The sequence below is a fragment of the Anastrepha ludens genome, chromosome 2 (genome assembly GCF_028408465.1).
Source record: "Anastrepha ludens isolate Willacy chromosome 2, idAnaLude1.1, whole genome shotgun sequence".
Classification (NCBI taxonomy): domain Eukaryota; kingdom Metazoa; phylum Arthropoda; class Insecta; order Diptera; family Tephritidae; genus Anastrepha; species Anastrepha ludens.
In genome coordinates, this window is record NC_071498.1 from 116,623,137 (window position 1) to 116,650,740 (window position 27,604).

At 35.3% G+C, this 27,604-nt stretch overlaps 4 protein-coding genes across 5 annotated transcripts; 2 read left to right on the plus strand and 2 right to left on the minus strand.

Moving 5' to 3' along the window:
* The first annotated feature begins 5,587 nt into the window (after positions 1–5,587).
* On the plus strand, positions 5,588–8,251 carry LOC128855148 (uncharacterized). The gene is made up of 2 exons (XM_054089834.1): positions 5,588–6,174; positions 7,384–8,251. Exon 2 carries the CDS (start codon positions 7,527–7,529, stop codon positions 7,803–7,805), a length of 279 nt encoding a protein of 92 aa, XP_053945809.1. The 5' UTR covers positions 5,588–6,174; positions 7,384–7,526; the 3' UTR covers positions 7,806–8,251.
* On the minus strand, positions 8,129–13,131 carry LOC128855147 (adipocyte plasma membrane-associated protein Hemomucin). The gene is made up of 4 exons (XM_054089833.1): positions 12,860–13,131; positions 12,595–12,800; positions 12,231–12,531; positions 8,129–10,219 (listed from the first exon to the last, which is right to left on the minus strand). The coding sequence occupies exons 1-4, from the start codon at positions 12,973–12,975 to the stop codon at positions 9,088–9,090; spliced, it is 1,755 nt and encodes a 584-aa protein (XP_053945808.1). The 5' UTR covers positions 12,976–13,131; the 3' UTR covers positions 8,129–9,087.
* A 2,725-nt stretch (positions 13,132–15,856) lies between these two features.
* On the plus strand, positions 15,857–21,636 carry LOC128855150 (max-like protein X). Of its 2 annotated transcripts, none has more exons than XM_054089836.1 (4): positions 15,857–16,015; positions 16,067–16,186; positions 17,686–18,092; positions 20,488–21,636. In XM_054089836.1, the coding sequence occupies exons 1-4, from the start codon at positions 15,979–15,981 to the stop codon at positions 20,698–20,700; spliced, it is 777 nt and encodes a 258-aa protein (XP_053945811.1). In that variant the 5' UTR covers positions 15,857–15,978; the 3' UTR covers positions 20,701–21,636. The 2 variants fall into 2 exon arrangements, with proteins under 2 accessions (XP_053945811.1, XP_053945812.1); XM_054089837.1 differs by having other exon boundaries at positions 15,858–16,010.
* LOC128855149 (uncharacterized) lies at positions 21,082–26,391 on the minus strand. Its single transcript, XM_054089835.1, has 4 exons — positions 26,160–26,391; positions 23,993–26,089; positions 23,754–23,916; positions 21,082–23,696 (listed from the first exon to the last, which is right to left on the minus strand). The coding sequence occupies exons 1-4, from the start codon at positions 26,244–26,246 to the stop codon at positions 22,555–22,557; spliced, it is 3,489 nt and encodes a 1,162-aa protein (XP_053945810.1). The 5' UTR covers positions 26,247–26,391; the 3' UTR covers positions 21,082–22,554.
* Positions 26,392–27,604: the final 1,213 nt, after the last annotated feature.

Genomic DNA, 27,604 nt, shown 5'->3' on the forward strand with positions numbered 1-27,604 from the left:
TCACTAATTTGTCAAAGCAGTTTGTTTACCATATGTCTAAGCTTGGTTTATGACGTTTAGGTTATGTTAGAATCGACTAGCACACACTGTTGACGGCATCTATTGACAAACAGCGGGAACTTAGTTTCGCACCCAATATTATTTCTTACAGACTACAACAAAAATACTTATCTATATAATTCATTGAGTGACAATTAAAAAATTTACTTTGAGGAGGAAATATCAAAAGCCAGAAATTATGAAGCTTTATTAAATTCTTCCAATGTCTATGCATCGGAGTGTAAGAGGCATAAACCGTCATACGAAAGAAACGAGTAAACAAAATTAAGCGATCTGAGAGCGAAACGACGAAAATTCTTTTGAATTCGTTGAAGTGTATTAATATGACAAAGGTGATGCGACCTCCATATAAAGACAGCATATTCCAACTTAGACAAGTGACAAGTGATTATATGGATCAGTAAAGTATGAACCAAGGCAAAGAAGAAGACACGTGTGGAATATGACTTACAAATTATATAATTTAAAAGACTCAGGATTACGTATTTTTGATCAAAAACTAAACCCAGATCCGAAGCTTCAGTCATAATACTTACGTACTGCTATCCTTTCCTCTCAGTGGAACATTGGGCCTCTCATAATGGGGAGTCTTTAATTAAATATGAAGTATCAAATAGCTGCCTAGACCTAGAAAACGATATCTGAAAACAGTTCCTAAATCATTCTTGTTACCAGTTAGAGGTTATAAAAAACAATATGTGAAAAAAGACAAATACACGTCACTTCCTTAGATACGAGGGTGTGTCAATAGCCCTTGCAAAATTAAGTAAGGAAAACTCTAAGGAAATCCCCCAAATATGCGTTCGTCTTCAACCTCTACATTTCTTTACTAATTTCTCCATTACTTCGAGCTGCACCGGAGCAGTGCAGTACCGGGAACAAAGCTGCGAACCTGACAAAACATCCCATTTAGGATAGCCATAGGATCTTCTGAAATCGCCCGAGCACAACCCACAGAACGAGGCCATTCTGCTACCTGTTAAGAGAATAATATGTGTAATACCCAGTATCAGTTTTTGTTGGGTTGTTATCGTAAGCACCATCCCAACAAACTCCAGCTGGGGGCTAGACACAACAAACGCGAGCTACATAAGTTAAATTAGGAGTTAGGAAACTACTGCACCCACTGAACTATCGACCGACAAATAATGAAATTCATCGACTCTCGCCCTATGAAAGACGCAAGTTGATGAGCTCGAGCTGCTTCGTGAAAACCGCGTAGCGATGGTACAATTTCCATGCGCATAGTTTTGCAGAATAAATCTATGACCATCCTCAATGTACGACGCCACCCTCCTCTTCAAATGTCCACTCAAATCAACTTATCTGATTTCACCAACCGTTGAAACGGATAAGGGTACTACAACAAGAACAGCCTACACAAATTGCGCTAAGTATAAATTTGCTAGTCTTAATGTGACACCCATCTCATCTACCCATGTATTCAAATTGATATGAAGAAGATACTTTTTTGATTCTTCTAAATTTCACGCAAATATTTCCATATGACCCCAATTTGTACATAATATTTGGCATTTGTATGTATGTATGTTTGGATGTGTACAACAACATCGACAATACATATTTTCCTGTCTCATCTTTAGACGAAAAATATGTAAATTCAAGAGCACTAAGTGAGCGCACCTCTCTGGCCATCTGCCAATCATTTTTTTATGAATTCACACTTGTTAGAAAAAATAGCAAGATCATGAAGAAATTGTTGCGCGAATGATCACTGCATACATATACATACATACATACATACATATGTACATATGAAATGTATTATATCATAAAATAACGTGACTCATGCAAACTTGAGGGGCTTAGGCTGAACTTCCTCACGAAATTTGGGATAATGCAATATAATGGGGGACCACTACAGTTCCATGCCGGCCCCGAATGGCTGATATGTATGTATATGGACACAAAAAAATTTCAACATTTATCACTGATTATCGATAGGTGACCGATAGCGAAATATTCATATCCGGCCTTCGCACTTTCAGTCAATATGATACGCACAATCGGCTAAAGAGCCACTTGCTGCACAGTGTGTTGAAAAATTATTCGTACACCTAACTGCTGTTTTGGGATGGGAAGTGACGATCAGATCATAACTTCATGCCTTTAACGATATGCTTCTTGTAGCTTCAAGTTTGATTAGGTAAAAAGTAGAGCGCACGAGCTTATAAGTAGAAGAAGGTAGTTATGAGACCACTAATTCAGATATACCTTCTGCTCAAATATGAACGAGACTGATTTAATAAAACACAAACGGTTAATTATTGTTCAATTTTTGTTTTATCTCCTTCAAAGTAATCACCATTGGAGGCGATACACATATGCCAACGTTTTTTCCAATCATCATAGCATTTCTGGAAGGCCGATTTTGGTATGGATTTCAGTTCCTTCTTCGAATTCTCTTTTATGACTTCAATTGTCTCAAAATGTTTTCCACGGAGCGGCAACTTGAGCTTGGAAAACAGGAAAAAGTCACATGGAGCCATATCAGGCGAATACGGTGCTTGCGGAACGATATTAACATTATTTTTGTTCAAATAATCGCGAACAAGACGTGATGTGTGAGCTGGTGCATTATCGTGATGCAAGAACCATGACTTGTTGTCCCACAATTCCTTCCTTTTAATAGACTAATATATAATTTGTAAAGTTGTAAGAGACTTCGTTTATCTAAGAACCAGCATTCACACCGATAACAATGTCAGGCCTAAAATCCAACGGAGAATCTCTGTTGTCAATAACTGCTGCTTTAGACTAAGTAGGCGATTGAGTAGTAGACTCCTTTCCCAACGCACAAAAAACTAACACTTTTATAATGCTCACATCTTATCTGTCCTATCGTATGGCGCAGACGATGGCAACATCCGATGAGACGTCCCTTTGAGTATTTGAGAGAAAGATTCGGCAAAAGATTTTGAACCTTTGCACGTTGGCAACGGCGAGTAGGCGATGGAATAATGAGCTTTATTATTATTAGCTTTACGACGACATAGACGTAATGCAGCGAATAAAGGTCCAGCGCCTTCGTTGACTGGATCATGTCGTCCGAATGAACACAAACGCTCCAGTACGCTACGGTACTAGCTGGTGGTAACAGAGGAAGAGAAAGGCCTTCACTGCGTTAGAAAGATCAAGTGGAGAACAAATCGGCTTCACTTGGAGTGTCCAACTAACGCGGGTTAACACGAAAAAGAAACGACTGGCGCGCTTTGTTACACTCGACCAAAATCACGCCAGCGGATATTGCACCAAACAAGAAGACGTATATAGTTTTTGGAAAATTGATTAGGCCTAGCTTAATCTTCAATTTCTAATCCGCAACTTAAAATTGGCCCGTTCTAAGCCACCTCCAAACGGTAGATGATTTGTGATGCACACAAAGGTTTTTCTTTTCCAGGTGACAAGAAAAAACCAGTCATCCGACTTCGATTTACCACGAGAAGTCCACTGCTTCATAGTCTCTGGTGATGTGTGACGAATCCATATTTTGTACACCTACACGAAACAGTGAAACAACTCGATCGGATTGCGATTGAACATCGCTCAAAACTCAAAACCCGTTGTTGTTGCAGAATAGCAGAATAAACATTTCCATCAAGCCGACTCGAACGGCAGATATTTTTATGAGGAGCTTTTTCATGGCAGAAATGCACTCGGAGGTTTGCCATTGCCTGCCGAGGAGCGACCGCTATTAGAAAAATGTTTTTATTAATTTTGGTTTCACCGAGATTCGAACCAACGTTCTAGCTGTGAATTCCGAATAACAATCACGTACCAACCCATTCGGCAACGGCGGCTGCAAAACTGCATTCATCTCTTTAAATTAGCGCCCTTTCATATCCCGATCTGCCGATATGATTCCATGTGCAGCGGAACGATTGGGAAGCGGAGCATTTGACGCAGTACACCAAAGATGGATGGTCCCAATCGATAATAAACTGCCTCCAGAATACTTTTCAAGCTTTTGTTTAATTTGGGTGAAAACGTCCTCGGACATAAATTGTGTTTGTGGTATTCTTGCTGAATTTGAGTTATCAACGCCAGCTGTTCTAACTCTTACAAACATATTGTTCCACCCTAGTAAGCTGAATACAATTTCAAATCAGTAGAGTTTAAAAAATAATAATAAAGAAGTTGCCTCTATACACAAGTGCGTATATATATTACCCGAGAGCATGCGCCGTCGCGCACATTTTTCAAGATTTTAAAACAAATCTGGAAATGTTGCTGTTACATTAATAATTTCTGAAATGTCGTTTTTACAGTGTAGAAAATTGCCGTTGTATCGGAAGTGCCCGAAGTGGTTGAGATATCTACATTTTTTCGCGAGTTGTATAGATAAGAAATTTTTTACTAAATGTTTGTAATTGAAGGCTCGCACGCTCGACGCACTCTTGCAGCGTGAGAAACAATGAGCAAAATATGTAATAGAAATTTTTTTTAACATGGTGTACTGCATATTAGTGTACTGCTTCGCTGTTGCCTGTGACGACATCAGACGGCAGTAAAATTTAAGTGTCAGAGTCTCACTCACTAACCAGACGTACATATGTATGTATGTATGCTTATGAGTATATGTATGAAAAAAATGTTTGAATATTTTTTCATTATCAAGGTGTACGAAATGTTCTTGGACGCACGCATTGTTTGCGTGTACCTTCTAACCCCAAGAGAAATTAAGTAACTGGGTAATACGTTATCATATTTATGTACATACATATGTAAATACATATCTGTATGTACATATATAAAAGGTAACATATCTGATAAGCTATGAATGTGATATATTTATATAGATTGGGTTGGGGGAAAAAGAAATCCATTATTTTCTCGGTAGATGCCTGTAGTGATCGATATATCGTAAAGTATCGATCAAACAATTTTAAGTCTACGCTCGGTGTCAAGGTGACATTTCACACTAATCAAAAAAAGCGTATCCTTTTTTGTGTGCTTTATTCAGTTGTGAGTTACAGGGTGTTAACAAAGGAAGTCAACAAAGAGAAAATTCGGTGCATTTTAAAGTTTTTCTCTGATAAAGACGAAAATGCCTACCAGACCGCTGAAATGGTGAATCGTCGATTCCGGCACCATTCAGACATTTTCGATGTTAAAAAAATGTCGAAAATGCCGATAAAATCGCAGAAATAATCGAAGTTGTCCGAAGTTGAAGATTAGTTGTCGTAGCATCGCTCAGGAGCTAAAGATCGACCATAAAACAATTTTAAGCCATTTGCGCAAAAATTTTACGCAAAAATAATAGATTTGTATTTCCCCCAAACTACTATTTATAGCGATTATCTACGTACGTATGTATGTCGTGCATATTCACATGTATTCTATTATCTGCTAAGAGACATAAAAAAATTTCCTACAGGCACACTCACTATGACTAGGTATGACTATTAAAAAAATTTCCATAACCACGCTGCAGCTGATACTCGCACCAACACTCACGTGCACGTGTATTGAGATTTCTCTCCAGTAAAATATGAGATATTTTGGAATTCAACTCACAACCCACTTCTTCATGTCATTTCTTGTGAACAAATTTCAATTTTGAAATAATAATTTTTCTTTTTTTTTATGTTTTCGAAGATTAGTCAATCACAGAGAAATAAAGGAAATACAACCACAATAAAGAAAAGAACTTGGTAACATGCTCAGGGTTAAATATAAAGGCAACGAGACAGTAGCTCACACAACAGCGCAACCACCTTCAGCGTTGTGAGCACTCAGTGCACTCGGTCGCACATTTTTCGAATATACAAAAATTTAGTATAATATAAAATTAATTAATATACAGTTAGAAAGTGGTGCATGTGTTGTAACAATAAAATTACTATATATATATATGACAAAAAAAAATTGCACTTTCTTTGTGACAAGCAGTAAATATACTCGTATTAAAAGAGGCGAAATTATATAATATAAAGAAAGAAAGAAAATTGCAAGCGCAAAAATATTTTCGAATTGTCAGCGCCAGCAATAGCTAAAATTTGAGCGGTACATTTTAGTAGCGAACGAAATTTCAAGAAATCTTTTTGTGTCCCGCAGCAACAAATCAACAAAAATTAGCAACAACGTCGCAAGGTAAGAATTATGGCCAATAATGTGCCAAAGAACTGTAAAGAAACAAAGAAATCGTAATTAAATTATAGAATTTGGAATTTTTAATAAAAAGTAGACATTCGTTATATGAAAATTAAAGCGCATGGAGTGAAGACCCAAAAGAATTAAATTAAAAAAGGAAAATAAAATGTATTTCATGAAATGAATTAAAAAGTAAAATTTAATGAAAAAATTGTACATATTATGCACGACAAAATGGACCAAAACTAAAATGAAATAAATAAATTTCAATAAAACATAGAGAAAAAATTAATTAAAATAAAAGTAAAAAATCAAATGAACTACAATAAAACTAATGAAGTTCAGGATAATTTTGTTTATTTTAAGATAGGAAATTTTAAATTGCCTTTGTTATACATTTTTTTATTATAATAATTTTTCTCAACTATTTAAACACTATTTGTATTGAGCACAAGAACAGCAATAACAACAACAGTACTTTAAAAGCAATGTGTTTGAATTCAGAACACGTTTTTTAAATTTTAACCCTTAACGGTCGAGAGCTTTTTTTTTTGTAATACTCGCCCATAAGACGACGGGAAATTAGGTGAAATTCTAGAACGTTTATAAGGATGAAAACTCAAACTAAATATTTAAAACTACAGCGATGATAAATAAATGAAATGAAAACTGAATTCTTTTCATGCCCTCGAATTGGGGCGTTTTGCGTTTTCTATCGCATAAATACTATTTCCCCGTAGGGCGGTCCTTTCGGCCGTTAAGGGTTAAAGAAAAATTTGAAATTGTCTTTATTATAATTTTTTTATTATACTAATTTTTGCCGCAATTTGTATTGAGCACTTTAAAACCATTGTGGTTGAATTCAGAAGATTTTTTTTTTCATTTTCAAATAAAAAATGTAAATTGTGTTTATTATATTATTATATTTTTACATCTATTTACATACTACTATTTGTATTGTGAAATATGCCAAACCAGACATTGAACATTTGTTTGTTTGCACAGCAGCGTCTTTTATTACTTCACTTTACATCTCTTACACATGCGGCGCCGCAACCTTCTCACTGTAGTAGCGCACAATTCATTGTCTTTATTTATATATAATTAAAAACCAAATTAACAAGAACAATATTCGCAATATATTTAAATTACGATGAATCACTTTATTGGATGGAAACTATTTAAACAGCAGTAACATTTCCATTTCAGCACATTACAGCAGCAGTGCAACAATAAGCCTCTAAAACTTGGCACTAGAAAACAAACAAACGGTTGCAAGAATTAATTGCAATTATTAAAAATTGATTAGCATAAATACGTACTCTGTGTACCATATACCGTCCGTCCATCCAATGGCATCGACAAAGCGATCAACACATGAACACGCTGGCGATTACGACGGCGAACCCGGCTGCCATACACTGCACGAGGTTAACGCCATGTTCCGGCACTACTGGGACCCTACAAAATATTGGACATGTGAGGCACAAGGACGTCCGGCGAAATTGAAACGTTGTCCACAATCTCATCTCTACATGGATTCGCAAAGCCAATGTGTTATGTATACCGAATGGCAATGGACGGATCCAGCCGATCCACCAAGCCGTCCGCAAAGCGCAAAAAGCACGTGAAGTTGAATGATATGAAGGTGGTTTCAAAGCAAAAACAACAAACTAATTAAATAAACGTGATTAGAGCAAGCACATGAATGCAGCCCAAATTCGTGTACATATATACATTCATATACATACATACATCTTTTTAGATAAGTATGCCACAAAGTTTGTCGATGTGATTTAACAGTTTAGCGGCAACTGAATATGTATTCGTAAGGAAGATAATTTTAATATCAGTTACAAACATACATACGTATTTACTTTTAGACGATGACTGAAAATTTTGTTTAAGTAATACAACTGTGGCTATTATTAATTAAAAAATAAAAACTTCCAAGTACTTAGGTAGTTTATCGAAAAATGCTTTATGCTTTATGCTTTATTTAACTTTAAAGAAATATACAATATTATAATTGTAAAAAATGAAAAGAAAAAGTTTAAGACAAACACTTACTAAATAAATGATCAATTTCAAAATCAGTACAAGAAGTTTATTTCATTAGATCGCCCGTCAGCTAAAGTGCGTAAACTTACTAGACAGTTTAGATAGAATATTTACCGTGACCATAATGGAGCAAAGGACTTCGTAATCCATTTTATAAAAATCACTTTTATAATTTTGTGCAAATAAGCATACTCAATATACTTAATCAGTGCGAAGAAGTACTAAGCAAACATAGTACTAGCGAAACGCGTTCATTTTTGCAATCAATTACAGATTTTTGTTCGAGCAATAATTCAGAAATTACATTTTTTTTACAGAGATCCGACTTGGTTTTGATCTTATAACTACTTCTTTAGCCAAGGAAGTTGACTGAATAATTATACATTTTTGATTTGATAGCGCTTTGTCTACTCTATTTACGCGGAATAAATAAATAAAGGTAAAATATCAGCTGCGTATTTGCAGTTACATATTTCAGTTGGAATGTTAATTGGAATGTATTCGTTTACATGCTACTTATGTTTGTTGTTATAACAGCCTAAAACAATTAAACAATTTTTTGAAATTTTTTCGTAGTAACAATCCTTGGCCGCATATAAAACCGGTACGTTCCGGTAGCATAGAACCGACTAACGTAGCTGGGCGCTTGCTTTTGAGTTCGCTGAATCGTTAGATATAACCTATTTACTAGATTTTTGCTACGTCCCTTTCTCACATTAAATGCAAATCCCTGTAAGCGCTAATGTTTTATGCCTGCGAATGTGGGTGTTGTTATTGTATTATGCTTGATCGACACCTTTGGTGCCAGGGGAAGGTAATGATGCTATGTTAAGTGAATGATTGTTAGTCGATTTAAAGTTCGATGTGTTCGCCAGTTTTGGTGATCACTTTAAGTTTGTCGAATTTGGGCGGTTTGGTGTCATTCGGTATTTCTTCCTTAATCGGTGCGGGTTGCTTGGGTGGCACCCGTTTTGGTGCAGAAGTAGTGGTGGGAGGTCGGGGAGTTGTGGTTGTTGGATTCACTTTTGGTGCAGCAGTTGTAGTTTTAGGTGCCGCTGTAGCTGGTTTTGGTGTTGTAGTAGTTTTTGGTTTAGGTGTCGTAGTTGTTGGTGTCGTAGTCGTTGCAGGTTTCCTTGTTGTTGTTGTGGTTGTCGTTGTTGTCGGTTTAGGTGTAGTCGTAGTTGGTCGTGACGTTGTCGTAGTCGGTCGCGGTGTAGTTGTGGTCGTTGTTGTTGTCGTTGGTAGCGAAGTCGTAGTTATTGGTTTAGTAGCGGCAGGCTTTGGCTTACTAGTAGTAGTTTGTGGCTTAACAGAAGCTTCCATTCCAACGCCCTCATACCTCACATTTTTTACTTTAACCTCGGGCTGCTTGCCGGCTCTCGGTGACTTTACACGCGCCAGAAACCGATTGAACGGTGAACCAAGATAGAGATGATCATTGAATTCCAAGACATGCGAAACAGCACCGACAGACTTATCGAATCCATGTAACGAACCAATAATATTACCATTCCAATCTACCCTCACGATAGTCGCACGTTTGGCTGCCAAGAAGGTTATACTCTCACCATGTCCAATGAAATGGATAAACTTTTGAGCCAACTTGTTGGGAAATGCGTTGTTAATTAAACGGAACGGTAGCTCGAAGAGGTTAAGCAGACGTGAAAAGAATAATCGTATACTAGGAAATTTCGAGAACATATTGATGGCGGTGGGATGTTCACTATCGGCAGCCATTATGAGTGGCACCCAAATACCCTCGGCATCAGGAGTCAAATTATCGGGCAGACCAGGCAAACCTTCCACGAAAACTTCACTCTGGCCAGCTTTAGCGCCTTTCAAATAGTACTTCATCAAACGCATCGCTCCAGTTTCGGCGACAACAATGAAATCTTCATCCGGACTTAGAGCCAAACCGTTAGCAAAGAATAACTCATCCAGTAGTACAGTACTCACGTTGTTGGCACGATCGTATTTAAAGAGACTAGAGTATAAAAATATGTGGTTGTTTAATAGTTGTAAAATTAATGTAACTTGTTTAATAATTATTTGTATTTCTTAATTTGAAATCTGAGCATCTTTAGTAAGCAATGGCATCAAATTATAAAACTTGTGAAATAACGGTGTTAGTTATACAGTAGATTCTGTTTTTATGCGGTTTTGAAGTAGTGGGGTTTTTAAAAAAATTGAAAAATGCTTGTCGACCTATCGGGAATTGTACATATAAACAAGATTCTAAACCAGCTAAGCAAAAACTCATCACAGATTACATCAAAAATGCTAACCCTACAAGTATGGAACCGCCTGCATCACCATCCAGATCAGACGTGTACATTTCCTCGGGTGACGGAAGTGATTTTACGCCAAATCCTAAACGAATGCGCAAAATGCGGGTATTGACCGATTCTATTTCTGACGATGTAAATTTATTTTTCGATTCTGACGTTTCTTAAATAAATATATAATTTTCATAAAACCATTTTTTGTTTATGCGATTTTATTTAATTATTTCAGATTCATGCGGTCTATGGAACGTATCTATAGTTATAATATGGGACTAGTACCCTTTTTTATGCGATTTTATTACATTATTTCAGATTTATGCGGTTCTTAGGACTTTCGAAACGCATCTGTAGTTTTACTATAGAACTGGTAGCTTTTTTTATGCTGTTTCTTGTGGAACGTATATACCGCATAAAAACAGAATCTACTGTATACTATATATATAATTGACGCGTACACCCTTTTTGGGTGTTTGGCCGAGCTCCTCCTCCTATTTGTGGCGTGCGTCTTGATGTTATTCCACAAATGGAGGGACCTACAGTTTCAAGCCGACTCCGAACGGCAGATATTTTTATAAGGAGCTTTATCATGGCAGAAATACACTCAGAGGTTTGCCATTGCCTGCCGCGGGACGACTAGCGGTAGATAGATAATGCTTTTCTTAATTTTGGTGTTTCACCGAGATTCGAACCTACGTTCTCTCTGTGAATTCCGAATGGTAGTCATGCACCAACCCATTCGGCTACGGCGGCCGCGGTGTTAGTTAATTACATTAAAAATAAGAAACCTAATTTCGATAATTTGATGGCCTGATTAGTGTTCTCCGTATCACCATTTAAATTTATTGCAGAGCGATGGTCTCTGCAGCCTAAAACTAGAACAAAATAATATTTATTCTTCGTGTTGTTGTTGTAATTGAACAATATAAAATATTTTGCTTAAATTTTTTGGAAGTACTCCTCAAGTTGTAGCCGTTGGTTGAATATATACCGGGGTCGTTACAATAGCATAACCCGACTATCTCAAGGTATCTTAACTATATCTCAATTAAAGTTTCCGAAACTCTCAATCACGGCAAAATACTCTTTCAATGGAATACTGTATTTCTTCTTCTTTCATTAGTTTCGAACTATACAGAATTTTTTTAATGGAGGAAAGTTGAGCACATATGTATTTGATATAACGAAATTCAAAATGTTTTTAAAGAAAAAACCTAACAGTATATTTTTTTAGTACCACTTGTTTCAATAACATTCATGCCTCGTGTTTGATCGTAATGTGCACACTTATTTTAACATTGAAGCCCTCAACCAAATATTTTTAAAACAGACCAAATTAAAAAATATTTTGTCTTCGCCATAGCTTAAAATATTAAGATTTATAGGCCGTTATGATTCACAGGTGAGGAATACTCAAATCTATACAGTGAGTTCATATGCAAAACTAAAGGAAGGTCTTCCAAAAATTAAATATTTCAGTGTGAAAATGACGTCGTCAGCAAGCTTGACGTGATGATTATTTAAGGAACAGTTTGTGCATACGCACTTGCTGGCATTAATCCAAAATAAAATAAAAAATAACAAAACACTACTACACGCAAACAAAAAACCAGTTTTGCTTATCGCATGTACTATTTCTTCTCAATTTATGCATAGATTATAATAGAAACTTTCTTTTGGCATTAGGTCATATAAAGTTCAAAATCGACTTACCGGCCAGAGGGGTTTGCAAGCGAGCTGAATACTAAATCGAGCAGTAAAAAATCTGAAGTTGAATCTGTCCAATATATATCACCCTTCTGATCCACAGCAACAGTGTTGAAAATTTTAGCTTTACGATTAATGTCTTTTCCGGGTAACTCTTGCTGAGGCGACACCAGCAATTTCTTTTGGTTGGTATTAAGATTCACCTCCCATATACCATAGTATGCGTCTGACACAATCAAATTATTACCTTTTGTATCAAAGGCAAGTCCCAAAGGTCGACCACAACGTGATTCTTCAAATATTTCTTCTAGCAATGGAAAAATACATATACATTTTTATAGTTTCATGAATTTCTCGAGAAAAAACATACCGCATGGTTGCCCAATTTTTACAACGTGTGTTACATGGTCTGCCGTCAATTTGATCACCTCACCACCATGGATGCCAGTATAAATTTCGTTTTTACGTGCTATAAGACACTCCGGTCCATAGACACGCCCTTCTAAAAGCCGTTCACCACCATCTAAGAGCAGATTAGGCTCCAAAGCGCCTTTTAAATCTTTAGCAGGTGCAACACTGTAAGTAAATTTTTATAATTTTTCTCTAACGGAAGAAAGGTGAACCTTTAGACCTACTGAAATTCTTTGTAAGGGAAAGTGGTTCGCGGTGGCAGACCCGGAAGCAAAATGACGATCAGGAAAAATACCATAAAATTCATTATCCTAACACCAATGCCATATAACAGACCCATTTTGCTTTTTTTTGTTACACAATGGCAATTGTTGAAAAATTTTCAAAAATCTGACTAATTTGTACCAAGAGTTGTACAATAGCTAGCAACTAAATTAATATAACACTCATTCACTTTAATATAACCTACTATGCAAAATTAATCGGCCAGCGACACGAAGGCAATTTCACGAACAATGTTACCTTATCGCTTTAAACGGTAATAAACTTTTGACTTAATTAACACTGTGTATCATATAAATTATTCGGGGTACACTATCGTACTTAATGTTTATCTTTTCAATTCATATGAATCAATAAATAAACCATTAATTTTAATCTTCAAATCTCCCAGGTAGCCGCATTATTTATTATGTTCGTATTACGAAAGAATTCGGGAAACATACCATTAGTAGGCCCGAAGTTTTCATAGTTAGTGCTGTAAGCCATTACAACTAACAAATTAAATTAAGATGTTGTTAAAATCTTTGATAATTAATCGCACAGAAAGAATTATTTTAAAATGATAACTAAATAAAAAACATTATTTAAAATTAAAATGAATTCCAAAACTGCAGCAGTTTTATTGGTAGAAGAGGAAGGTAGACCAAAACAGCTTTTACTAGTAGAGCGCAAAGAGATGCTTGTGGATATATATTTGGACGACCAAACATTTTGCAATTTGGAACATTGCTTTTTTGAAATTTGTTCATGGAGTCGTATTTATTAAATGTACTTTTGTTCATAACTGTAATTGTAAGTTTGTTCTTATTGGATAATGTTATAATTGTATTGTGTTATTCAATGCATACTATCAGTCGAGAAGCTGTGGAAAGTAATGAAATTCCATACATAACATTTTGGACGATATAAGGTAAAAAGCAAGACGTTTGTATTTTATATGGATTTTTTAAATCAGTGTGAAATGGGTCAGATACAGTTTATTGCATTTACGGCAAAGTTGTATAAAGTTAAATAGTTTTATATTTTAATTTTAATTGAAAAAATAAATTTCTCGATTTACAAAATTAATAAAAATTCGTTCAAAATTTTTGGAAACTGCGGACTGTTACAAAACCGCTAAAAATGTTGTTCAAATGAATCAGTTTTTTGAATATTACACAATTGCTTTCAGCATTTAGATTCTTAATACAAATCATATTTAGCTGTTAGTTGCATTTAGATAGAGAGTTTTACATAGAAAAATGTACATTTAAAGTTTCATTATATATACACATTTAGCGTTCAATATGAACAGTTTAAAAGTGGTTATAAAAAAATAACAATATCGAATTCAGATTTTTTTTTTTTGTTAAATTTTTATTAAGAACTTCCAATGGAACAAATTTGCGTTTAAATGCATACTTAATATGGTGGCGGAAGCACTTGATGAGTACTCTGCAATTTCTAGCTGAGGTGACTTTGAATCTTATCATTTCTTTTTTAAAAGAATATACATATATGTAAATAAACTCATTTTAAAGGTTAGTTTAATTGCTGTGTTGGCGTCACTTTTTCTGTCAAATTTACCAGGAATAAATAAGCGGTTTGCGAATGGCGCCACGTTTATATTCCAAAATTATCTAATAAGCATGCCTAAAAGAGCAAAACTACAACAAATACCTCTTAATTTAAGAATTATATTTTTTATATACTCTACTACCATTACTAACTAGTATCAAAAAAAGTAGTAGAATTACGTAAAGGGTTTTCACAGCGGTAAGATGGTATTCGTTATACAGTAGTTCTGTAAACTCTTCTAAGTGTGAACGTCACTTTGTTATTCTCTCTCGTTTAAATGAAAATTAATCTTCTTAAATCAACTTTTATATTTACAGAAGCAATAGTTGTGTCTAGTTAGTGTTTTGCTTAATGCTGGAGATAAAGTAGTATGTCACAAAAAAGTAAACAGTCTAAAATCTTTGAATATTTGATAACCAATGCAGCTGAGAAAATATAGTATAATATTAGCATTCTTGAGCAGATAACAACTTACTATGCTTGGCAACAACTTACTATGCTCCTACTTTGATAATATTTTCAATACCTTTCATCAGAACATTCACTAAAATTGTAATATTTTAAAATAAATTCACATACAATTTACTTAATCCAATATTTCTACGTTTAAATGCGATTAAGCACTTTATTTGTATGGCATTACAAATAAGCTGGTGCATTAATAATTTCTTTGAGATATTTTCTACAACATTATAAGACCGAAACTACCAAATCGCAAGAAAACTCATTATTTCATCTTGATCTAGATGTGAAATCTGCCCAAAAACCAAATTTATACAAGGTGGTGGCACTGGGGCAATAACAACCTTTAGATGTGTCTCGTGTTTGCAAGGTGGTATGTGGAATATCAAGTTTTCAATAAGAATTTAAACAAAGCAACAATATAGAAGTAGGTCATTTGACATTCAAGATAGCAAATCGTAAGAAAACAAAACACAAAGCAGTTACTTTAGTGATGTTGTATAGATACGCCTTACCCCTATAGAAGGTGAATTTATAGAAGATTGCATCGGTAGCGCAACAATATTTATATGTATTTGTTTTTGTAAATTGGTGGGTTGAATGCCAAAATTTCTATTAGAATGTGAGCAAACAAACAACACATCAGCAAAGCAACATAGCAGTTTGACATTCAAACCCACAAATCTCAAAAAAAAAAAATCAGCTGCTGCTATCGAGTCACCTGGGGTGGATGGATGAATTGTGCTCCATAGATGTCTCGAGACAAGGAACTGAGAGAATTTATATATTATTTTACATAATCGATATTACAAGCATTAGTAAAAAGTGTAAAAATGAGTGCTCATCGTCCAATTCTTGTAGGGATGCTTTATTGCTGCATTATTTATATTGATAAAATTCTTAGACAGTGGCAACATTAACACACAAAAAATTCATTCCTGCTCACTTGTTTTTGTGTATTTTCGCTTACGTGAATTCTAATTTTCGATTGTTGGTGATTATGCTTGCATTGCAAAGTAAAATTTGAGTGTGTTTAACAAAAATGACGGAAAATCTTAGCTCCGCACAAAGCGAGTTTGGTAAATTTTTGTAGCTTGTAAATCTTACTCTTATACAAGAAATACCAACAGGTAATAATACGCGCCCACAAGAGGACTACTCTATGACAATGGACCACGATGCGGATCCAAATACGCAAGAGAGTCGAGAAGACAGCACACACACACCAAATTCGTCAGCTCATAACACAGGTTGGTCCAAACAAATTAAAATATTGGGCAAAACTTTCCTTTACTACCACGATATATTTGAATGGGGGGGCGGAGGGGGAGGAGGCGTGGTACCACCCTACCCGCCCATTAGAAAGAGTAAGGTCACACCATTATAAATGTGAAAGTCCCAACCTCCTAGTGTCCCTATAGAACCCCCAGGAGAAGTTTAAAAATTAGGTTTTTTCCGACCGCATTTGCAGTTTGTACTGAAATACAGTTGAAGAGAAGAGTATACAGCAGTCGTCAACCCAACAAGCATTTAACTTAGGTTTTATATTTCATAGCACTTATGAAAACGTTGTTTTATCGTAAAAGTTATGATTGCCGATGGCGAAAATTTAGGTCAAAAACTGTCCGATTTTGCATTATTTCACTATTTATAAATTTTTTTTTTTGTAAAAATATTTGTTTTTGTTATATACATGTATATTTGAAATCAAAAAAGCGCCGCAGGCGAAAATTTGGACTAAAAATCGCGCGATTTTTATTCCAAATTTTCAGTATTTGTAAAAATATTTGTTTTTGTAATATATATGTATATTTGAAATCAAAAAAGCGCCGCAGGCGAAAATTTGGAATAAAAATCGCGGGATTTGTATTTGTAAAAATTTTTGTTTTTGTAATATATATGTATATTTGAAATCAAAAAAGCGCCGCAGGCGAAAATTTGTACTAAAAATCGCGCGATTTTTATTCCAAATTTTCAGTATTTGTAAAAATTTTTGTTTTTGTAATATATATGTATATTTGAAATCAAAAAAGCGCCGCAGGCGAAAATTTGGAATAAAAATCGCGGGATTTGTATTTGTAAAAATTTTTGTTTTTGTAATATATATGTATATTTGAAATCAAAAATCGCGCGATTTTTATTCCAAATTTTCAGTATTTGTAAAAATATTTGTTTTTGTCATATTATGTATATATGAAACTAAAAAAGCGCCCCTATAAATAATAAAAGAATTGTTCGCTTTTGGTTGACTGGGTTTTTCTTATTTCGCTTTGTTCTTCTCTCTCTCATCGTCCGTTTGACAGTTCGCTCCTCAAATTTATTCTGCACGGTATTACAAACGGTTAGAAGAACATTTGTAATAATAGAGTTTTAATAGAATTTGGACTATCATTTAGTAAAAATAGCTTTAAATCGAATCTTAATGTAATAAAGAATATTTATAAGTGATTTTGTTACTTTTCTGTGTTTGTATTTATGTGAAATAAGCGTCTGTAATAGGGCATTTTTTTAAGCTTATGCAAAAAAGCTGCATTTTTAACGTTAAATATTGCTTTTAATTCTTAATTTCAATTTATCAAAAGTAATATAAATCAAAAGGCTGATATAGTGACTACATTTGCGTGTAATAATTTTTAAATTCGGTCCACGCACTTAGACATTATAAGCAAATATATCGTGGTAGAAAAGGAAAGCTCAGCCAAATATTGTATAGGTAAATTTAAAATGTTGCACGTTACATCTCCTCCAGATGAAGATGATGACAGCGGTGATGGCCGTAGTAGTTCGGCACACGCTTCTTCAACTTTAAGCTACAAAGAGAGACGTCGAGAAGCGCACACTCAAGCAGAGCAAAAAAGGCGTGATGCCATTAAGAAGGGATATGATAGCCTTCAGGAGTTAGTGCCCACATGTCAACAAAATGACTCAGCGTCTGGATACAAATTAAGCAAAGCGCTTATATTGCAAAAGTCCATCGATTACATTGGTTATCTCAATTTGCAAAAGAAAAAGCAAGAGGAAGAAAGTGGTGCACTGCAAAAGGAAGTGGCCGCTCTGCGTATAATACAACAAAGTTATGAGCATATGTTGCAGCATCAGCAAGCTAATCCTGGGCCTGAGGAAGCACGTCTAACTGATGAAGCGAAATTTCAAGTGGTACGTTTGAATAGGGAAAGTGATTTCTGCAAAGAAAAACGGGATTAGTGTAATTTGTTAGATAAACTTGGGTGTATACTAACGCAGTATCCCTAGGACTTATACCCAAGTACAGGTGTGGCCAGTAGCTACTTTGGAGTGATGTAGCTCCTAAATCGCTAAAGATATTGACTTGATCTAGGAAAACGAAGTAAATATACGTCGATTGGTGTCTTATTTGTCATGCTAGGTCCATGCATTGAGGAGATATAAGCTTTCAAAGTTGACACCTACGACTTCTTATACCCCGGTACAGGTGTGGCCAGTAGCTTTTTTTTCTCGTTTTTTCTCATTTTTTGAAGGAAAAACATATTTATTTATTATTTTCTTGTTGGTGCAGCGTACTATAATATCCACCATTTCCGGAGTCATAAAACATTTATATGTATTGACTATTGACATCATAGTAGTTGATCTTGCGGGCCCACTTCGCTGTCGCAAAATATTTTGTTGTCTAGTTTGGCGTGCAAGTCGTGGCTGTGAGCTCCATATGGTACCATCACGTGCTATGAATTCAGCTGCACGCAAATTAATCTCCTCAGAATCATCTGCAGCATCGGATTCATTGTCAGATTCTTCGTAATCAGCCTCATCTACCTGGGCATTGTCAATTGTGTAAACAAGGTCTTCTACATCCCCTTCAGGGTCGGAAAATTCAAATAATTCATCATCTGAATTTTCGTCAAACAGGTTTTGTATGTACTGCTCTTTTTCAGCGTCAGATAATCTATATAAAAATAATTAATTTTTATTCCATTTATGAAATTATATTTGAGTTATTTGTATTTACCTCATATATTGATTCGAAGACAAATATTCCATGTTTCTTCTGCTATCCATGTTGTAATATTTTGAATTTTTTCTGACTTGTTATTTTCACAAATATAAATCAACTTCACACTTCAAAAGAACGCTTTACAATGAATATAAACTCGCAAAACTGCCGTTTATATAGCTGCAACCCTTAAGTTTCTGGAAGCATTTCTTACCTGCCAGGATTATATCAAATGTTGTTTGTCAGCAAATTCTAGCAAGGGTACAATATAATGTCTTCTTCTAAATAATTAAGAGTGCGCGAAAAAGGTTGTATTCTAAAAATTCTAACAATAGAAATGATTGACTTTTTAGAAATAACTTAGAATGCGCGCAATTCTTAGAAGCAGGCTACAAATATATGTTTATAACTACTTAAAATGTTCGTAAGACAGTCAGCTTTGCATTAAAAAAAATAACTTGTTTCTCAGAAAAAATGAGAAAAAACGGGTAAAACAGGCTACTGGCCACACCTGTACCCGGGTATAAGAAGTCGTAGTAAAAGTTGGGTATAAGTCCTAGGGGTATTCATAACATTATTATGCAGCATTACGCGGTTGATACGGAGGCGAATCGCTGTTTTCGCTTGAGATTTTTTATGGTTGTTGGTAAATTAGTTTTCAAGAGTTGTTGTTGTAACAGCAAAAACATTCCCCATACATGTACAGGGAGTGGTGCTGGAGTGACAGTCCTTGGCCTGATATATAGAAAGTCCAGATCGTTCCAGTAACTTAGAACCGACTGTCGGGAGAACGTGCGGAGGCCAACCGTTTTTTTTTTTTCACTTGGAAATTTTTATGTTTGTTGGTAAATTAAGTTTTTTAAAGGTTGTTGTTGTAGCAGCAGCATACACATTCCCTATACATGTTACGTAGATTCGACTGTCGTGGGAACGACTGAAAATGATTTTTTCCGAATGTGGGTTTATTTAAAGAAGCCAACCGAAAAAACTACACACATGGTTCATGTAACTATGATGAAATTTTTATGTTTGTTGGTAAATTAAGTTTTTTAAAGGTTGTTGTTGTAGCAGCAGCATACACATTCCCTATACATGTTACGTAGATTCGACTGTCGTGGGAACGACTGAAAATGATTTTTTCCGAATGTGGGTTTATTTAAAGAAGCCAACCGAAAAAACTACACACATGGTTCATGTAACTATGATGAAATTTTTATGTTTGTTGGTAAATTAAGTTTTTTAAAGGTTGTTGTTGTAGCAGCAGCATACACATTCCCTATACATGTTACGTAGATTCGACTGTCGTGGGAACGACTGAAAATGATTTTTTCCGAATGTGGGTTTATTTAAAGAAGCCAACCGAAAAAACTACACACATGGTTCATGTAACTATGATTTTAAAGTGATACGTTGAAACAAAATAATTTCGCAAATACAAGGTTTTTACAGAGGACCAAATTAATAAATACTAAAACCTATACTGGGCTGAATTTGTTATTGTTTATTTATTAAATCAATACCAATTATAATTTGATAATTGAAGAAATCCCCAATATTTAAAAAAGTACGTATTTTTTTTAGTTTCAGGCAATTATGGACGAAATGTTCGATACATTCCAGCATATACCTATGGATAACTTTAAGCAGCTGACAACAGGTGTCATACCGTGGTTAGAGGAATACTGCAAGCCACATATTTTGCGCAGCATACTGAGCCACACCTTGCAACAAATGTCACAGTCGCAAGTACATGAGAAGCAGAAGCAACAGCAAGACAGTGAAGGATTCAGTTGATTTAGTAGCAGATGCCGCCAGAAGAGCAATAAATAGCAAAACTTAATGCGGCAAATAATTATCCTCACTTAATTTGTTTAAATTAGTGATATTTTACTCCGGGAATCATGTTAATAATTGTTTTATTTTAAAGAGCATTTGCCAGTCTTTAAGCCAAATAGTAAAATTTCCTCTTAATTAGTTTAGTAAAATTTTACGTTATACAAACTCGGTCTATCACCCTGTATAATGAAAACGCAAGATCCATATATTTATGTGTATCTCTTTTTAAATACCTTACATATCGGTTGCAAAATTATAGCACTACCACATATTCGGGCAGGCTCTGTAATTCACTTTCGAATGAGTTTCATTAAAATTATAAAACCAACCCATTGATAAGTTTTAACTGTTATTTGTTTATCTATTAATTTTTCGTGAAAATAAAGTTCATTTTATAACAAAGGCCATATTAAGCACAGGATTTTGAAAATTCGTCAATTTGTCATCAAACTTTCAATATTTTCAACCATACTAAAAGAAAATGTCGCCAGTCAATTTTAGTGAAATAAATTATCCAAAATGCTCATTGATTTTTTTTTACATATGATGTTGCACATTTTCTCCATAAAACGAATACAGAACATTTTCTCATACGGAGAAAATGCGTAAGACCGCATTTATTAAAAAATAAATATTAAAAATTTGTCAATATGTGTTAGTGCTTTAATTGTACAACGGAGTATATATGTAACACACAATATTTCTATACATGTACGTTTGTTTACATCGGTATTTATTCAATACTTTGTCTTACAGCTTCTAGGCAAATCTGACATTTTTGACTTAACATATTCTGCTCAAATGATGCCTTAAACTGAAATTTTGTCTGATCCATTATTTTTCAACTTAGTCTTAATTACAGTCGAATTTTTATAATAAATATGTAAAACTAAAGCCTCTAAACTATTTAATTTTTAGTCTTAAATGCATAGATAGTATAATTATTTGGCCTTATTGTGGATTCCCTTGTGAGCAAACATTCCACAAATTTCAGTACATTAGAGTAGACAAGAATATAGAATAAATCGTTGACACGTATATAAAGGGTTGTTCAATAGGTGCGCTTCAACTTTTTTCCGATAGGGAGGGCGAACGACGCAATATTTTTTATTTTTCGCTTGTCATTTGTAAACTTCATTAGTATACATTTCATCATGGAACGCTCCACACTTGAGCAACGATTGCAAATCGTGCAAATTTTTTATGAAAATAATCGTTCTGTTGCTGCTACTTTAAGAGCATTACGGCCATTTTACGCTCTTACTGAAAACCCCTTCATATAGTAATTGGTGCGTACATCCTTTTGAGGTGTTTGGCCGAGCTCCTCCTCCTCCTATTTGTGGTGTGCGTCTAGATGTTGTTGCACAAATGGAGGGACCTACAGTTTCAAGCCGACTCCGAATAGTAGATATTTTTTAAGAGTAACTTTTTCATGGCAGAAATACACTCGGAGGTTTGCCATTGCCTGCCGAGGGGCGACAGTTATTAGAAAAATGTTTTTCTTAATTTTAGTGTTTCACCGAGATTCGAATCTACGTTCTCTCTGTGAATTCCGAATGGTAGTCACGCACCAACACATTCGGCAACGGCTACGGTGGCCGCATCGTTGACACGTGCAGACATCTATTTGCTGCTACTTTGCTACTGACATCATTCAATTGCCAAATTCGCCAAAAAATAAAGTTTTCGATAAGAGCCACCTTTATTCTACGTGCACAATAGCAAAGTGGTCAAATTTATTATTGTACTGTATTGAAATTTATGGGAATATTTTGAAAAAATGAAAAATCACGACAAGCTCCATTTTTTTATTTACGCTTCGCATACAAACTTTGCTATTCGTTCCTGATACACTTCATAGCCGATGGCATCTTTTTCGACAGATATTTCCAATAATTTTTGGACAACCATCATCTGACTGTCAAGGCCTACCATTAAGAATACGTCTAGCAGTTTACATAACGAGTAAGGTTTATATTGATGCGTCAGTTTCAAGTTGGCCAATGACATGCGTAGCTGCTGCATGAATATTTTCTGTGCCCTATCGTTGGTGTGCAGACTTTCATGTTTAATGCGCAATATGCCTTCAGCAAGCGTAAAAACTAGACCCAAAAAAAAATTCTCGTCGGCTATGTTATCAAGTATATTTGAAACACTTAGTAGCGCATGCGGCAATTCGTGGCTAAAATCGTGAGCACGAGCAAAGCACAACGCTGCCAATTTGCGCACGCTTTCACAACGATGAGCCAATAAACGCCACATTAACTCGCGGATATTTTGCAAAAATGAGAGTTGAATTGGCTCAGGTTGCTTAGGTAAGTGTTTTACTTTGGAAAGAAAGCCCAGAAACAGTACCATGGTGCGGGTGGTTATATCGCTATTGACTGTAAAGTAATTTAAAATGTAATCACAAGCTGTTGGCAGTTTTCGTATTATTTCATCGTATGTAACGTCATTGTTTTCATTTCCAGCTGCGTTGTCAAAGTCTTTTGCTGGGGTTTGACCAACAATTTTTGGTATTAGCGCACCAAAAAGCTGCAGCGCTGCATTGAATTCAGTCCATTCAGTGTGTTCAATGCGTTTCAAAGTAACCCATAGGATTTCATTATAGTAATGAGAAGTGGCATCGCGCAGCTCCGTATCTCGCACTAATACGCCGAGGTAGTGCAGTAGTAATGCCTCAAATCGATCGAAATTATCTGCATGTGATGCGTCGTTTACTCGACATTTATTAAGTAATCCAATACATTTTTCCACTACACGCTTTAACAAGGGTCTAGAGCGCTGCTGTTCACTTTTAACGATATGTAACATCATAAGAGAGTATCCAGCACCACGCCGTGTTACGCTCACCTGCTTGGTATTATCGAATAAAAGCTGCAAGCAGTTATCTAACAAAAGGTAAACTGCTGAAGTGGGCAATGAATTAGATGTTATACTTTTAGTAAGCTTGCCTAGTTAAAGAAAGAAAATTGTAATATGCTCCTAATTAGAAGTAGGCATGTACCAACCAATGCTTACGCCAGCTGCTTCAATGGCGCCTTTGTGCCTGCAACGAGTCAGCACAGCTACATTTATATCTAAGCACCGCCCCAGAATCTTGAAATCTGTTTTATCGCACCCACCGTTTGTTACATACCGGACGCCGATTTCTGTTGCCAAGTCACACGCAGCCTACAAAACGGAGAGTACGAATATTTCAAATTACGTAAATAAATATGTATGTACATAATTAAGTGATGATACCCACCTTTAATGTCAGCCAAAATGACATTAATAGAAATTTTCGAAATTCTCCGTCGTCTGTCATTTTATATGCACTTTTTCGCACCAATATTTCTAGGCTCTCGTCCATATCTTGGAAGCTCGCTGCATTAAGGGCCGCTTGCATTGGATCAGCTTTGCACACATTCAAAAAATCTAAAACTAAATTCAGTACTCTTTCCAACAGGTCAAGTATTTCACTTTGCTTCTCCATTGACAAACAAATATTGCCTTGCACCACCTCTCCTACGATGTTGATGTAGCTAAATAAATGATTGCGTGTCTTGCAAACAAGCAGTGGATCTTCTTGAAATTCTGCGATTTCTTTTTTCAAGTGCCCTACTGCAAATTCAAGCAATTCCAAAAGCGGTTCGTCTTTGCCTGTGCTTTTACTGCAATGCAACACCACTCGTGCATAGAGTGTGGTTAGCACACACTCATCTACAGCACAACGTCGGCTAAATTCCTTGCACAAACGCACACTTTCCGCAGCATCGTTGAAATTTATTTGCTGCAAGAGCACCAAAATCAATTCTAAAGCATCGTCGTAACCCAGTGGATCGTCAAGTAGTTTGAAGACCGCCGCAGTTACCTTAGCAGCTTCAAATACTTGTTGCTCGACCAAAAAGTAACCAAGTTTTTTATTTTGTGCTAAGCAACAATTTTTGGCATTCTTTTCCAAGTGCTCTGCATACAATGACTTTAGTACAATGTCTAATAGGCGTAATGAAAATATTTTCGATTGGTACATTGTGCTTCCAATGTCCGCTTCAATTAGGTGATGTACTTGTTTGAAAAACGTCTGAATGCTAGTCTCAAGCGTAGTGGTACCCTCAACATCATGCAATTTGCTAAAAGCTTTGGCGACATAATTAATTATAGCTGGTATTTTGCCTAAAATTTCATTTCGATACTGTGCGTTTTCTACACCCTTGTGCTTCTTTATAAATGCCAACGTAAATTCCAGACAATCTTCAATGGCAAAGCTGGCCAGGTTGTCCACAATGAATTTAAAAACCAACATTTGTGTTTCCATTTCAAATTGAAAGCAGTTCGTTATAAGTTCAGTACTGATTTTAAAAAAGTGCAGCTTAGATACTTGAAATATTTGTCGTGAAAACATACTAAATATTAGTGTTGAGCGAAAATAATTTTGTTCGACAGAGCCATCGATTGTCTGTTCAAGGAAATTGGTTATTTCAGGCTGCTTTTGTAGAAATTCAAATAATCTATCCCGTTGTTCTATGCGTCCGAACCAATGAGCATTGAAATTCTTGATTTCTTTTAATGAACCACGTGTTAGTATCTTCGCAGACATATGCAGCAGTTCATCAGAGTTTTGGGAGCTAAGCGCTTTTACTAAATGTTGACTAGCAGCTAGAACACTTTTATGACTCAAACTTATGCGTACACCCGCATAAAACTCATCCGTACAGCGTTGTGCGCTATTCAGGAAATCCTTGAGGTTATGCATTTTCAATATACAGCTAAGTAAGTAAAATTTATAACGGTTTGACCATGGCCAAAACTCTAAAATTGTTTGAAAATTTTCAAATGCGAACGTTGTTGACCGGCAACAATTCGTAAAAAGATTCATCGACTCCTCACGCATGCCGAATTGATTACTTTGCAAGCAATGATAGATTTGCTGCAATGGAATGTTTGCCTGCAGAGAAGGAAATTTCGCCAACAATAAATTTAACACTCTGAGAATGTGTAAAAGGCTCCCGCAGTCTTCGTTAACTGCACCACCTAGTGCTTTGCTGGATTCAACCATTAGTTTCTCTGGATCAATTGTCTTGGCTTTCTGATCAGTCAATAACATGGCGTATAGCAGCTGAAAACCACATTCTTCGGAATACAATAAATTTGGCTTAGGCAAAGTATTCAATTGTGCATCTGTTAGTGCGTGTTGCTGGAAAAGCTGGTAGTATGCGCGATATGCCGTGTTTAAGACGACCTGATTGGCTGCACCCGTTTCGCCAGTTCTTGATTTTGCAGAACATTCGTATTCTATTACAGCCACAATGTGTTGCAGCACAGAGTCTACTTCTTCCTTAGTTTTCGCTTTTGTGGCAATTGACTGTCAATACAAAGATTGTATTTAAAATTAAACTTGCATAGTTTGCATACATATTAAACTTGCTACTCACAGCCAAATATTTTATGTATCCTCCAGAATTAGAAATGTCTTTTACACATTTCGGTAACTGTCCGATTTCAGGGAATTCACTGGCCATGACGTCAAAATTCTCTCGCCATTAAGGTATATTTATTACTATACAACCGGGTTTATTCAATAATTAAATACTAACACATATCCTTAAAATTACAAGAAAAATTTCACGACCTGTTTCCGGTCATCGTATTTCAACAGCTGTTTTCATCACCCACCCGAAACAGTATTAATCGAATATATGAACCAATCTTTTGTATACCTACCAAATAATTCGAAATACTTTACATGCAAATATAAAATTTATATTGCGAGACAATGAGTTTGAAAAACTTTATGCACTATACTATATACAGTATTATTATTTTTACTAACATAACATTAAATTTTTGGTTGGTGGTGGGCAGGATTGCAAGAGTCAAAGGACGTGTTCTCTCAATTGTGCATTTAACAACTTATATATATATTATACAACTTATTGTGCAATCAAAAAATTTCGTCTTGAATACAAAGAAAAAATATTTAATGAGGTAAAAGTACATATAAGGTTTTTTACGTCCCCCACATATCAATAGGCTATTAATATACGTTCAAAATAGCGAAATTTTATATTCATGTCTGACTGTTTGTTCATAGGTCTGAATGTTGAATTAGTGAAATCCCGGAAATTTCCGTTTTCTTGTTTTTTAAGAAAAAAAAAATGATTAAAAAAAAGTTTCAGATCATGTTCATATCTCGCCTACTTTCCCGTTTGGTTAAAACCATTTGCAAAAACGCTGTGCAGTGTAGTACACGTACTCGCTATGCTCAATTTTTGAAAATGAAATAATAGTATTTTCTTTTCTTCATAAAAATGCCCCCTCATTACATCCCGTCCTTGTGAAAACAGAACGAGAAAGTAGAACACTTCCCCAAATCGAATCTTTAATTTATTTAATTTATATACATACATTGCATATAATGAAATAGAACGTTTTAGTTGAATTTTGATATGAATTAAAGTTTTCGTAAACTAAACTCAGCTGAATAACGCTTTTTCTCGCTTTATTTAAGGGTAGAAAATGCTACAGTTTAAGTAAAGACAACTTTACTCTATGAATATGCTGAGAAAAGATAACGAACATTTAAGACAAGGCGGAATGAATTGCGAGAAAAGAAAACACATAACGCATACCACCTCATAAGGCAACAATTTCGTTTTCAGTTCATCCAAAGCGCACCTACTGCTAATCGTACGTTACGTATTTTGCGAACATTGAATTTTCCACCTTTGATAGCGATTTGAAAGCGTCATAGTGAAAGTGTCAAAGTATGAAAACTTTACATTAAAAAAAAAAAACAAATATTTAATGTCGAAAAGCTAATAGAAAATAGTTGTCACAGTCCCATTTTATAAGAGATAATAGTAAAACACAAATACCA

What these genes read in the sequence shown, in the direction of transcription:
- LOC128855148 (XM_054089834.1), top strand. Translation starts at nt 7,527, where the DNA reads ATGGCATCGACAAAGCGATCAACACATGAACACGCTGGCGATTACGAC.
- LOC128855147 (XM_054089833.1), bottom strand. Translation starts at nt 12,975, where the DNA reads ATGGGTCTGTTATATGGCATTGGTGTTAGGATAATGAATTTTATGGTA. An exon ending in TTCCCTTACAAAGAATTTCA is followed by an intron (nt 12,801 to 12,859) that starts GTAGGTCTAAAG and finishes ATTTACTTACAG; the next exon opens with TGTTGCACCTGCTAAAGATT. An exon ending in CTTGCAAACCCCTCTGGCCG is followed by an intron (nt 10,220 to 12,230) that starts GTAAGTCGATTT and finishes TTTATACTCTAG; the next exon opens with TCTCTTTAAATACGATCGTG.
- LOC128855150 (XM_054089836.1), top strand. Translation starts at nt 15,979, where the DNA reads ATGACGGAAAATCTTAGCTCCGCACAAAGCGAGTTTG. An exon ending in TTCGTCAGCTCATAACACAG is followed by an intron (nt 16,187 to 17,685) that starts GTTGGTCCAAAC and finishes CATCTCCTCCAG; the next exon opens with ATGAAGATGATGACAGCGGT. An exon ending in ATGAAGCGAAATTTCAAGTG is followed by an intron (nt 18,093 to 20,487) that starts GTACGTTTGAAT and finishes TATTTTTTTTAG; the next exon opens with TTTCAGGCAATTATGGACGA.
- LOC128855149 (XM_054089835.1), bottom strand. Translation starts at nt 26,246, where the DNA reads ATGGCCAGTGAATTCCCTGAAATCGGACAGTTACCGAAATGTGTAAAA. An exon ending in CATTTTGGCTGACATTAAAG is followed by an intron (nt 23,917 to 23,992) that starts GTGGGTATCATC and finishes TCCGTTTTGTAG; the next exon opens with GCTGCGTGTGACTTGGCAAC. An exon ending in AGCAGCTGGCGTAAGCATTG is followed by an intron (nt 23,697 to 23,753) that starts GTTGGTACATGC and finishes TTCTTTAACTAG; the next exon opens with GCAAGCTTACTAAAAGTATA.